The following is a 13,292-nucleotide window of genomic DNA, read 5'->3' as shown; positions in this document are numbered from 1 at the left end:
CCTCTATCAGAATCCTGCTTGATAATTTCACTCTGCATTTTTCAGTTGGAATTTGTGTCTCTTTGCTAAACTCTTCTGTTGGCTTAGCAATAAAAACTCTAAGCCTGGTTAATACCACCTGGTTAGACACACTAGCCATGCTGCAGGAACTAAAGCAGATGGCAGGTGATACCGTAAAGTTAGCATACTTCTTCCTTCATGTGATGTGTCCTAGGAGAGCTTGGGCCTGCTGGTTATTCAGGGGCTCTAAGTTAAGCAAGAGCATGCATGCCTCCCAGGTGTCATGATATTAAGGACAGAGATTATGCAAAAAAAAAAAAAAAAGTGGGGGGGCCTTAATGTTTACTTGGAGAGCCTTTGATGACTTTAAATTTTAGAAATGCTCCAGAGCCAGTGGAGGAGGGGAAGGGTATGCACGCTCTTGCATTAAGAAGTAACTTTGGAGGCAGAAATTTTAAGATAGGACCACTGGCTGGAGTGGTTGGTCTTGTCACCAACTTGGGTTCTGAGTTGGCCCTACTGGCTAGGAGCCTTTATGTATATAGATGTGGTTTTGGGGGCTGGGGGGTGGGGCTTGCAATTTGCCAAGCAAGAGAGATGATAAAACCTTAGTTGACAGACAACATTTGCAAACTACTTCACGTGCTAGATCTCAGTTAGATCTTTTCCCCCCAAACACTGAGTTAACACAGTTTCTATTTTGTAGACTGCCTCTAATCTTTCCTTTTCCGAAGAAGCCTTCCCAAGATCTGAGTTATTAACTGATCTGTAGGTTCACGAACTAGGTGGTAGGTTGATGCCGACATTCCTCATACTTCGACTTAAAACACTTGACATCCATCTACAAAGCACCTACCCTGTGCCATTTGGCACCAGCAGGCATGGTGGTGGGCATGGACACAGTAACTAGGGAGTTGGTCCTTTCTTTCATGGCATTTGGTCTAGTGGGGAAGTCAAATCAGGAAATCAGTGCTCCAACTACAGCCTGGCTTAGAAGTTCTGGAGAGGAGTGAGCAGACCCAGCATTGAAGCCTTAATCATAAAATTACAAAAGAGGCATCAAAGGTAGCAGTTGAAGGTTGCTGGAGTTCCCACCTGCTACCTTTGTTTCACAATACAATGCTTCCCAGTTGTCACCAAGAACATAGACTCTAATGCGACAAAGCTAGATACTATTCCATCTCCTCAGATGACCTTACGAAAGTGATCGGATTAGAGCAGCAACGGGTTGTGGCCAACATTCCCAAAGAGCATGAAAGCATGTCCCAAGTGAAATCCAGGTCCCACATATCAAACTTATGACACTACCAGTTAGCTGCCACTACTGTTCCCTGCGTCCTGGAAGCTCGGTCCTCACAGGAAAATGAGGCTGGCACGCCCACACTAACACACTTGCTCTGACAGAGCGATATGGGAAAGCACACGGGTTTTAAATGACTGAGTGCCATAAGGATAATGTACTCCCATGGGCATAGGGAACTGGACTCTGTAATGCAGAGTCTTCCAGAGTATTCTAGCTGGTCAGAGAACTGGTCACAAGCTTCGGGTTCAGAAAAGCTGGAAAGAATGCTTCAGAAAAAGTCTAAAATTCAAACCAGCTTTTTTTTTTTTTTTTAAAGATTTTATTTATTTATTTGACAGAGAGAGAGAGATCACAAGTAGGCAGAGAGGCAGGCAGAGAGAGGGGGAAGCAGGCTCATTGCTGAGCAGAGAGCCCAATGCGAGCCTCGATCCCAGGACCCTGAGATTATGACCTGAGCCGAAGGCACAGGCTTAACCCACTGAGCCACCCAGGCACCCCTCAAACCAGCTTTATTAGTGAATTAGTAAATCAGCTGAGCCATCTAGGAACACTCACGAGTGCCCAAAGATTCTTGAGATATCAGGAACCTGGTCCCAAGCTACAAAGATAAATTCTAGGCCCTTCCTTAGGGGGAATCCCCATGTGTAGAAACAGAAACAGGCAGATAGGGCAAGCGTCTCTGGACATGGCTGCTGTCCATGGACCAGTGGGAAGGAGCCAGACCACACCTGGTGGGTCAAGAAAAGACTGGAGGGCCTCCTTCAAGGGGAGACATTGGTGCCCACTCCAGTAGAGAAGTACACAGGAGGGACAGGAGCAAACCAAGACCAAGCAAGAGTGAGCACACAGGCCTGGGGATCCCTGGGTGTACTCTGAGCAGATAGCTGGTGGCCACCAATTGGGAAAAGTTGGGGGAAGTAGGTGGGGAACTGAACTCAGCCCTGGGGCCAGTGAGAAGCCCAGACGTGATCCCATCCCGGGCCCTTCAAGCTGTTCTAGGTTGCTTAAATCGCCATCTTGATATGGATAGAGAATGTGGCGGCCAGGAGGCAGAGGGATAGGAGACACATTTAGGTCAATTGAGGGATGACAGCCTGGACAGGGCCAGGGCTTGGTGGCAAAATGTCAGGGGAGAAGAACCCAGCCTCACTATGGGACTGAGGGTTTAGAGGAAGTGATGGAGCCCCTCAAGGATAGGGGCTTCTGGCAAAGAGAAGACAGATTTTAGGAGAACCTCTTCACCATGCATGCCTGTTGAGGCATCTAGATTTTACCTACCTAACAGGTACAGACGTTTCGCCTCACACTGTCACCATAATGTCTGTTGCAAGTGTGGCATTTACCCCCCATGCCCATCCGGTGATGGGCATGTGGCTTATGGCGCCCAGACTACATATTCCAACCCTGAAATTGACCCAGTCACTTCTATGGTGGGCTGGATTGTAGCCTCCTCACCTTTGGGCAGTGGTTTCAAAGTATGGTCGGAGACCAGTAGCGGTCAGTACCATCTGGGAATACAGAAAGGCAAGCTTGGGCCCCACTCTGCTCCTGCTGAACCTGAAAATCTGGGAGGAGGGGCCCAGCACAGATCTAACAAGCCCTGTGGGAACTCAGGTGCAAATAAGAACAGGAGCGCCCCCGACCCAGCACTAGCCCTCTACGACCCACAGTAATGAATAACTTGCCAATATGCTCTGACTTGACCAATGTTCCCTAGACTAGAAAGCCAAGCCCTAACGTCCTTCTAGGAAAAACCCTGCTGAGGATACTCGAGTGATTTTTTTTTTTTCCCCTTATGAAAATGGGGCAGGGAGGGAAGACAGCCTTGTCTTTCAATAGTAAGACTGTGTTAGGATAGTATCATCTTGGCAGATGATACTGCCTAATTCTGGATCGATTTAAACGGACTCTACTATCCAAATTACCAAAAGCAAAAGCGACAGAATATTCCAGCAGGAAGCTGTCCTGAATTCGAGGTGCTCTAGGCTGTGTGCGTGCTCAGGGCCAAGGCTTCTGGAGCCGGACTGCCCAGGGTTCCATTTCGCTTTCTGTGCAGGCTGATCTTGGGTAAGAACCACGCTACCCCTGTCCATACTCCTCTTTCCTGATTCATAAAAGGGGGAATAGTCGCGCTCAGAGTGTAGAATTTAGAATTTAGGTGTGAATTGAAAGTCTTAGAGGCGTGTTTGGCCAACAATTTTAAGAACTTGTTTATCCAGGGTTCTTAAGATCATCTCACCGATGTCCATGGAGAAACTGACAAGTGAACGGTAAGATTCATTTATTTCAGTGAATCAGAAGGATGAACCGAAGTGTTGAACAGCTTCTAGCTGGTTCTTCCAAGTACTTTAGAGGCTGATGTGAGGGCCAGAACACAGCCTTTGTGCCTGACGGCGGGGGCTGTCTTCCTTCCTCCCTCTCACTCACTAACCTCTCCAGAGAGAAAACCACTCTGCTGACTCGCAGGTCTGCTTGTCCTAAAATGAGTTTTAGCCTATGAATAGAAAGATTGGAATGAAAGCAGCAGCAGTAGTGAGCCTGACTAAAAATAAATGCCCTTGGCGGCCCCGAAGTGGCGAACCAAGTGGACTAAAGAAATTCCTCTAGATAACAGCCTTGTGCTCCGACAAGGAGGAGAGGGAGAGCCGTCAGACTCCTTGGGCCTGCCAGTCCCTGTGGAGCGGCAGCCGGAGCCACTCGGTGCAAGTTCAAGTTCAGGTCTGCACCTGACACCCAGAACCTCCCTGTGGTCTGGGCAGCTCGGAGCCCTCTAGGGAAATGCATGGCCCACTCAGAAGGCTGGGTGTTTACTAGAAGGTCTATGCAGTTCTCCACTGAAGCTTCCCTGTTGCTCTTCCCCGTTAACCCTTGCAGGGACAGTCAGACAGCAGCAGGCTGACTTCTCTATGCATGTAAACCCCCGAGTTTCTTGGAGCCAGTGACGTGCCAACAGGGTAGCAGCACTCACTCCTTAGGTAAGCAAGGCTCCTGGGACAAGGCACCTTGATGTCAAAAGTTTGCAGGATCTGATTCTCCCCGTGCGAGGGACAGAATTAACAAGTTAGCCTCTGACACTCCTGGGCCTTCATTCATTACAAATGCGAACAGCTGTGACGACGTACATATGTGAAGAGGTGCCAGCGACTTCCAACCCCCCCCACACCGATCCAGAGGGGCAGGGATATTCATTCTAAGTATTAGAGCTGAAAGAAAACCCAGATGGAGGCCAACAGCTCGATTTCTTAAAGCAATAGAAAGAACCCTTTCCAAATGCTTACACAAAACCCTAGTATTGAAACAGAAAGCCTTCCTGGTTGAAACAGGCAAAACACACAGGGGTCCCCACAGTCGCAGCCTTTTTTCCCCAACTTTAACCATACTTTTGGTGCTAAAGCATTCCTATGAAACCCTGTGGCTTTGAGGAACCTGCTAAAAACCACATTTTTCCCCCACTGTTCACCTTTCTGAGCAGATAGGTCTGGGGATACAGGCTGCCTAGAGCTTCTACTTCTAGGGTCATTTTTTGAGGCATTGGTGGTTTTAGCTTAGTCTAAGAATTAAAAGCACCGGGGCGGGGGGCAGGTGTCTGGGTGACCCAGTCAGCTGAGCGTCCCACTCTTGGTTTCAGCCCAGGTCGTGATCTCAGAGTCATGAGGTCAAGCCCCACATTGGGCTTCAAGCTCAGTGCAGAGTCTGCTTAGAACCCTCTCTCCCCTACCCTCTCCCCCTCTCCCTCCCCTCCTGCTCTCTCTCTCTGAAATAAGTAAGTCTTGGGGGGGAAAAAATCCACAAAAGCACCTCGGGTGGAGATGATTTCAAGCTCAGCCTGTTCCCTTTATGAAAAGAGAATGCTGAACCTGAGACGTAACTGTCATGGATGAAAATAGACTTTAGGTCCACAACCCTGTAATCCCCCAAAGCTCTGGAAACCCAAAGCTGCTTAACTTGTTTGGTGCTGTCGGTACTCCTGGAGGCTCTGTAAAACGGCATTCCCAGCTGAGCCCCCAAGGTGTGAGGGAGAATCTTCTTGAACCTTGGACAGAAGACACACAGCCCTGCAGTCTGGCTGAGGTCCCAGTACAGGGTGGGGTGGGAGTGGGGGGCTCTGGCCACTTTGCAGGGCGGGGAGTTCAACGGAACCAGGAGCGCTTTCTGCCCGGGAGTAGTCTGTCATAACAGAGTCCTTAGATAACAAGAAACTGAGGCATAGCCATCAGGCCTATAGTCTTTAGTCACCTCTCTTTAAAGAGAAGGTCCTTTAGAAAGGCAGCCAGCCCGATTTAGCCCCTGTGACCCCCGCCCTGCTCATCTAGTCAAGGAGAAGCAACATGTAGTATCCTTCTTCCTTTCTCCCCTGCACCGTTCTCCCTGGTAATGCAGAGCCCTGCGAGTGTCCTGGCGAAAACACAACTTTAAGATAACTGGGTAGAAGGTTTAGGAAAATCAGGTGAAGTGGCAGTATCTCAGATATGCAAAGGTAGAAATGAAACTCCTTTTCGTCTTACAGTATTGGAATAAACACCAAGAGCATGCTTGTCTCTCTGCCCTGAAACTGTTCAGTATTGACTTGGAAGCACTGCTTCTGGGATTTTAATATCATTTATTATTGCGCACAATTAGTTTGCTACAACTAGGTTCAGAGACCCTCTTGGAGATGCTGGTGCGCTGAACACCAGCTTTATTTTACCTGTGTGCCTGTATTTGATCGCAGGCCAGCTTGAGTGTCTAGGAAATCTGTAGCTTCTGAAGTCAATTTTAAGATCTTCAGTGCCTAACCCTGAAGGGGAAAACCATCATTTGACACCTAATTTTACACCCCTGTCGAAGCCTGATTATGTGCCTACCTTTTTTTTTTTAAGATTTTATTTATTTATTTGACAGACAGAGATCACAAGTAGGCAGAGAGGCAGGCAGAGAGAGAGAGAGAGGAGGAAGCAGGCTCCCTGCTGAGCAGAGAGCCCAGTGCAGGGCTTGATCCCAGGACCCTGGGATCATGACCTGAGCTGAAGGCAGAGGCTTAACCCACAGAGCCACCCAGGCACCCCTGTGCCTACCTTTTTGAGTGTGTTGATATCAGTGTCTGAATTTTTGTCTCTCTTTCACTGAGCAAACTTTGGTACTGAAAACCTTTAAAAATAATTCAGAGCCAAAGATACAGATGTAGTGAAAAGAAGGGCCACATGCACCCCAATGTTCATGGCAGCAATGGCCACAGTTGCCAAACTGTGGAAGAGACTAGTGATGCCCTTCAACAGGTGGATGGATAAAGAAGATGTGGTCCATATACACGATGGAATATTAGGCCTCCATCAGAAAGGATGAATATCCAACTTTTGAGTCAACATGGATGGGAGTAGAGGAGATTATGCTGAGTGAAGTAAGTCAAGCAGAGAGAGTCCTTTATCATATGGTTTCACTTATATGTGGAACATAAGGAATAGCATAGAGGACATTAGGAGAAGGAAGGGAAAAGTGAATTGGGGGAAATCAGAGGCGGAAATGAACCATGGGAGACTATGGACTCTGGGAAACAAACTGAGGGTTTCAGAGGGGAGGGTGGTGGGGGGATGGGTGAGCCTGGTGATGGGTATCAAGGAGGGCACGGATTGCATGGAGCACTGGGTGTTACACGCAGACAGTGAATCATGGAGCACTGCATCAAAAACTGATGATGTACTGTATGGTGACTAACATAACACAGTAAGAAAAAAAAAATTCGAAGCCTCCTAACCGCAGCCTGTTCTCTCCAACTAGATTTCCATCGATGTTGTCTGACGACAAATCGCATGTTTGCTTCTTTTTAAATGAAGGGCTCTAAGTAGGTTCTTAGCACAGCTCTCAAAGGTCGGGGGATAGAGAACTGAAGCCGGGGCCCTGCTGCAGCTCGCCCCAGCACGGAGAACACGGACAAGCTCTTGGGATTACAGTGATGGTCGGGGGGGAGGCAGCCGCTTCTCCTATTCAGTTGAACAGGATTAAAACCAGCCCCTGACATTTCCCGCCAACCTCTACCCTCCTCAATCCCTGATATCTAAGCCCAGTAAGATACTTGTGGAATGAACAAATGGTATGAAACAGAGATAAGAAATGCCACCAAAATCTACTGCTTTCTATCTGGGTCCCAGCTTCACGGGACGCCTGGGAGCAGAGTGGCACACACGGTTTACGAAAACACTGGGTTCCCGAGAACGCCACCACCCCCGTATGGCAACCCTGACTTGCACCGCATTCTCATCTCCCTGGGAGTTAGCCACAAAGCATAGGCTGCCCCCAGAGAGCCGGGAGTAGCTGACAGTCGGGAGGCCAATGGGAGTGTTGTGTGCCCAGCACAAGAGTTCCAGCCCGTGCTTGTCACCGGCGCGTCTGTTCTTAAACCAGCTGCTGATGCTGGAAGATGGCAGGAAGTCGGAAGGCTTTCTGCTTGGATAGGCCTCCCTCTGTCATCTGCAGGAGCTCTGGGGCACCCAAATATTTGCAGTCTATGTCTGTTAAGCAGCTAGACCCTTGCCTTGTTGCTCAAAGAAATCACCCCTCCAGATAGGCACACGTCTGGATAGGAAACACCCGAACGGTAGCTGTCCCGTGCCAGGCAAGGACAAAAAACAAAACTACGTGCTCTGCTTACAAGGATTCATTCATGCCACCCTGTGAATTAAACATCCATACATCAATCATAGGAACTCAGAGAGTTAGAGGAACAGAATCCAGTCTGTGGCTCTCCCTTGCTTTCATTCTCTTCCGTCGCTAAGAATGATCTCCCTTTACCTCTCAACTGTCCCTTCTTGATTTTTATCCCCAAGGTGTTTTGTAAGCGTATCCTTTTCTAATTAGACCTCAAATTCGAAGAGAAGGAGCCAAGCATTCTACCTCTCTTCAGCCCCTCCTTGTGGCCCCTTGTAAATCTCCCTCAGTTTGCCTGTAATGGGAACATCATCCATGAACTGCATAGAATGTGGCCAAGAAAGGCTATGAAAGGATTCGGATTTGGCTGTATTATAGCTACACTCGTGAGTTCAACAAATGAGGGAAATGAGGCCACGGGCAGGTGAGTCCCACCCAACTCCCTGCGGCCTCTGGGCCATTGAGGTTCCTTTTCTCTTGGTCTGGCTCCATTGGTCCAGAATCACTACTCCAGCCACCATGCCCAGTTTTCAGGAGTCAGAAAGGAATGAAGGAAAATGGGCCCCCATCCCTTTGACAATATTTCCCAGAAGTTCTATCTTACCATTCCTATTTATATTCCACTAGCCAGACCTTAGCCCCATCCCAGGCTGTGCCTCATTGCAAGAGAGGCTGGGAAATCTAGTCTTCTCCAGATGGCATCTGCCCCGCTAAGAACTCAATAACTGTCCATCACTGCCCCTGTGCCCGCCCAGCCCTGGCGACTAGAATGTTCTACCCTGCTGAGTCTGCAGCGGTCCCTCCGAGAGGGACCATATCCACGGGTTTTGGGTAACTTGCATCTCTAACTTCCCACGCTTGCATCCCAGCTTAGCTAAGTGCTCCCTCTTGATTTTAGGAAGAAAAGCCAAATGTGAACCCTCCCAATTCCAGTGCACAAACGGCCGCTGTATTACGTTGCTGTGGAAATGCGACGGGGACGAAGACTGCGCTGACGGCAGTGATGAAAAGAACTGTGGTGAGTAAGGAGCCTGACAGTGTCCTGGGCCACCTCACAAGGGAGCACGCATGTCACTGAACGTGATGCTCTGAAAATAACGCGATTCTGAAAATAAGAGGCTGCTCGTAAGAACTGCTTTGAACCCCAGGGTCCCAAGAGTCTATACATCCTGTTCTAGAGCAGTCTGGTTCAGTGTTTGACACGGGACTACCAGCCTGTGTGTGGAATGTTGCCGATTGAGCGCGGGTCCTTGGAAATGGCAGGACCTGGTTTATCGTAGGTCAGGCAGACATTCGGTATGGGAAGCTAGGAGAGGGGATGGGAGGACTAGAAATAGAGACAGAAGCTTGCGTAGAACAGACTTTCTTTTTATAATTCTCAAATAGCCCTGATACCCCCAAAAAGAAAGCATCTATTGTAGGCAGAGACTTTTTAAGTCATGAATAGTAAGAAATCCCCTTAGGTTTCAGCAGGTTCATAAACTCCTGACATAGAAACTCCAGGCCAGGGCAGGTCACAGATCAGATAAGGATATTTAAAAAGCCTCTGCCTACAATAGATGCTAATTCTAAAGCTTTAGGCAGGGCGGAAGACAATCTTTCCCCAAGAGAACAGGGATAGACTGTCATGCCTACTACTGGTATGCACATAACCACAATGATCAAAAGATCATGGTGAGAAATGCCTTACGTTGAGCCACAACAGCTGAGAACTACATGTCAACATGGCCTTTAGGTTACCTTGAATACATGCTGAAAGTTACTTTTTTTTTTTAAGATTTTATTTATTTATTTGAGAGAGAATGAGTAAGAGAGAGCATGAGAGAGGAGAAGGTCAGGGGAAGAAGCAGACTCCCCAAGGAGCTGGGAGCCCGATGCGGGACTCGATCCTGGAAGTCCGGGATCATGACCTGAGCCGAAGGCAGTCGCTCAACCAACTGAGCCACCCAGGCGCCCTGAAAGTTACTTTTTGATCCTTTTGTTCTATGGTGTAAAAATCCTGAAACAAGATTGTATGGATGTCAGTGACAACATGGTCATTTGCCTTCTAAAGGATGTTTTATAAAGATGTCCACTATAAACTAGAAATGCAGAAGCAAAGGACGCCTGGGTGGCTCAGTTGGTTAAGCAGCTGCCTTCGGCTCAGGTCATGATCCCAGCGTCCTGGGATCGAGTCCCACATCGGGCTCCTTGCTTGGCGGGGAGCCTGCTTCTCCCTCTGCCTCTGCCTGCCATTCTGTCCGCCTGTGCTCGCTCGCTCTCCCTCTCTCTCTGACCAAAAAAAAAAAAAAAAAAAAAAAGCTTTAATAAAAAAAAAAAGAAATGCAGAAGCAAAATAGAAGGTAAATGCAGGTAGCTTCAAGTGCCATCTCGTTATGCCCTCCCCTGCTTCTTCATGCATCATTACAAAAATGGCAGCATGTAGGCGTCATGGCACTTGTCTTACGCTGAGCAACGTCATGGGAGCTCACGATGGGAAAACCCATTGTTCTTAGAAAGTAATTATTCTCCTCGTGTTTCAGAAGCCTGCTTTGGCCATCTGACTACCTTAGTAGCAGCTAACCTGGGTCATCTTAGGGATCACTGCTGGCTCTTCCTAAAATAGTCTCCACATAAATAACTTCTAGACACACGGCAGGAGGGTTTGGAAGAGGTAAGAGGGTAAATATATGTACTCAAAATCCCATGAAATGGGAAAAATTAAATATATCCTTGGCCAGCACTGGTCTCTGCCTCTTAGGTATGCGGGTAGAGAAGGAGAGTGGGAACATTGCTCAGGGAAGCTCTGCACGCTTATTTTGAGATGTTCCTCCCTGGAAGGGAAAAGGTACACAGTTTCTTAAAACTCGTAAAGCCACTTAGTATTTTTCCTGTCTGCCGTCTGGATATTGAACTGGGCTACATTGTCAGCAGAGCTGTTTCTTTCAGGCATGTCAACCAGCATTTTTAGTCAACTGCCGCTTGGAATCCACAAGTCATGTGTTCCCCTCAGCACCCCCCTCCCCAACTCAGTCTGTTACAAGCACAAGGCTCACCGGATTAATGAGTAACGTAGACCCTCTGAGCGGGTAACTGGTAGACCTCTTCCCCTGTGACACACCTACATTTCTATCCATCTCTTAAGGCCCAATTCAAACAGCCTTTCTTTAACCTCCCAGTCTGTGTTCAGAACGGAGAGAGAGGAACTCTGGCAAGTTTCTGTCCCTGTTTATCATTAGCATCAGCACTTGGTAGGACAGCCGTCTTGCCTACTCCCTTAACATTTTATACATCCTCAGACCATGTGGTCTCTTTACAATGATACCCCCCATCCTCTTCCGAGGACCACCGCAGGCTGAACTGCCGCAAACTAGCTCCACAGACACTCCCTCACCTTCCGACACGCTCAGGAGCTTGCAAGCCTGGATGTCGTTTTCACCATTAATACTGGGGTTTGAGCGTTTCCGTGATTTTTAGAAACAGGTGTGAATCTAAGAGCTAAGGTGGGCCTTTCTTGTTTCCTTGGCTACACAATTCATGGGGAAGAATTATCCCTTTTGGATCATCAGGATTTGTCACCACATCTTTTGAGTTGTCAGAATGGGCTATAATCACTCTATTTCCCTGTTGCGCCGTGTCCGAGGCTGTGGGTAGGGGGGTGGGGGCAGCGATTATACTCTGCAAGTTGTCCCTAGCTCAGACCCCAGACTTGAAGCAATCCCTTTCTAGTTCTTAGCAAACTGTCATCTTTTGGCTGATTTGCCATTACAGAATATTCGTTAGAGAAGGAGAGTGAAAACTGGAAATTTAGGCATTTGAGCAAGGAAGAATGCAGCTTGGGAAGGAGGAGCCTAGAACACCCTATGTGGCTGCTTACGGAGACCCTCCCTGCCGTCTCTGACTACTTGGTGGGCGAGTGACCAAGCTGCCCAATTGGCTTAGGAGAGTCCAGATTTATGCCTGTCTTCCCGGCATACTTCTCCGTGTCCGCACTCCGCTGATTGTCCCATTTTGGACAAGTTGCATGGTCACCAGAATCACAGGAGAAAAGGCCTGCCCTTGTTGGAATTAGTAGCAGAATTGATACCTTTCTCAGGTGATTTGTCACTCTAACCCTCATGTGGGGACATTGGCAGCCCCCACAGCATCTTCTGTGACTTTTAGCTGATGTTAGTCCAACTCTTGGATTCTAAATGTGACCTCGTTTATACCCGGGCTTAAACGTTCTCCCTGGGTTGCAAGGTAAGGAGCAACCCCTGTCTTACCATGACTTTCATACCTCCCAACTCTCTCAAATGACCATCTTGCTCCTCTGGAGAAAAAAAACAAAAACAAAAACAAAAAAAAAGATTTTTCTAGTGTTCGCCTGGATATTGGCAGTTTAACGCTAGCAGGCTCCATTCTGTTGTTGGAGTAAAAGGTGTCAACAGGCAGTTTCACCCCCCGTGGGAATATCAGCCCTCGGGTGCCTACGACTTTAACCCCGCCGATCAACTTTCGTAGTGAAGAAGACATGTGCCGAGTCAGACTTTGTGTGCAACAATGGCCAGTGCGTCCCCAGCCGGTGGCAGTGTGACGGGGATCCCGACTGCGAAGACGGCTCTGATGAAAACCCAGAACAGTGCCGTGAGTGATTTGCTTTGGACCGTAACTCTCCCAGGCTGTTTCATGTTTTGTAGCTCTAAGTCTTATTTCATCCAAAACTTGGTTGTAATTTCCCTCGGCCTGCCTTGATGTGTGGGCCAGTGGACTCCAAGGTCAGTCAAGTCATTAACAAGTTGATAAGTGTCTATTAAAGAATATTGTCCCTAGTCTAACAAGACTGACATTCTCTTGGGTAGCTTCGCTATTGAATGTTTAAGACCGAAGCCAGCCGATTTGATTAAGAACTCCTTGACTAGGTGCATAGATTTCAAATATTTTGTAATCATGACTCCAAGCAGATGGTACTCTGGTCCTGGAAGCTAAGTTGAGGTAGGAGGTTCCCCACTTTGGGCCCAGGATAAGCTTTTAGATGTACAGCTTATGTTAAACACACACACACACGCACACACATATATAGTCCATTACTGAAGGGGTAAGGTGGCTAGAAATAGGGTGACATCATGATTTTTTAACAAACCTCTTACCTAAGGTTATTAAAGTAGGGTAAAGCTTACAGCTTATTCTTAAATAAGAAAAATGTCATAGGTATGCCACTGTATATCTGTGTCCTTAGGCGGATAGCCAGTAAGAGGTCTGTGACATCACAGAGGATGAGGATTTGGGACAGGTAAATTAGGATCCTTTGAATGTCATGGTGAAGAAAGTCTTGGAATTCATTTCGAAGCAGTCGAGAGCTGTTGAAACACGAAAAGTGCCAATCTCATGGGAACCAGGTTTAGGTCTG

At 47.9% G+C, this 13,292-nt stretch overlaps 1 protein-coding gene across 3 annotated transcripts in view; it reads left to right on the top strand.

The window, feature by feature from the left end:
• The window catches only part of VLDLR (very low density lipoprotein receptor), a 34,616-nt gene that overhangs the window by 3,900 nt on the left and 17,424 nt on the right, over positions 1-13,292 (top strand). For all 3 annotated transcript variants that reach the window (XM_047699150.1, XM_047699149.1, XM_047699151.1), the window contains exons 2-3: positions 8,823-8,942; positions 12,407-12,529. In XM_047699150.1, coding sequence (XP_047555106.1) covers positions 8,823-8,942; positions 12,407-12,529 — 243 coding nt within the window. The remainder of the gene's footprint in view (positions 1-8,822; positions 8,943-12,406; positions 12,530-13,292) is intronic.

The sequence above is a fragment of the Lutra lutra genome, chromosome 13 (assembly GCF_902655055.1).
Source record: "Lutra lutra chromosome 13, mLutLut1.2, whole genome shotgun sequence".
Taxonomy (NCBI): domain Eukaryota; kingdom Metazoa; phylum Chordata; class Mammalia; order Carnivora; family Mustelidae; genus Lutra; species Lutra lutra.
Note: the sequence above shows the minus strand (reverse complement) of the source record. Positions and strands in the feature narration are given on the sequence as shown.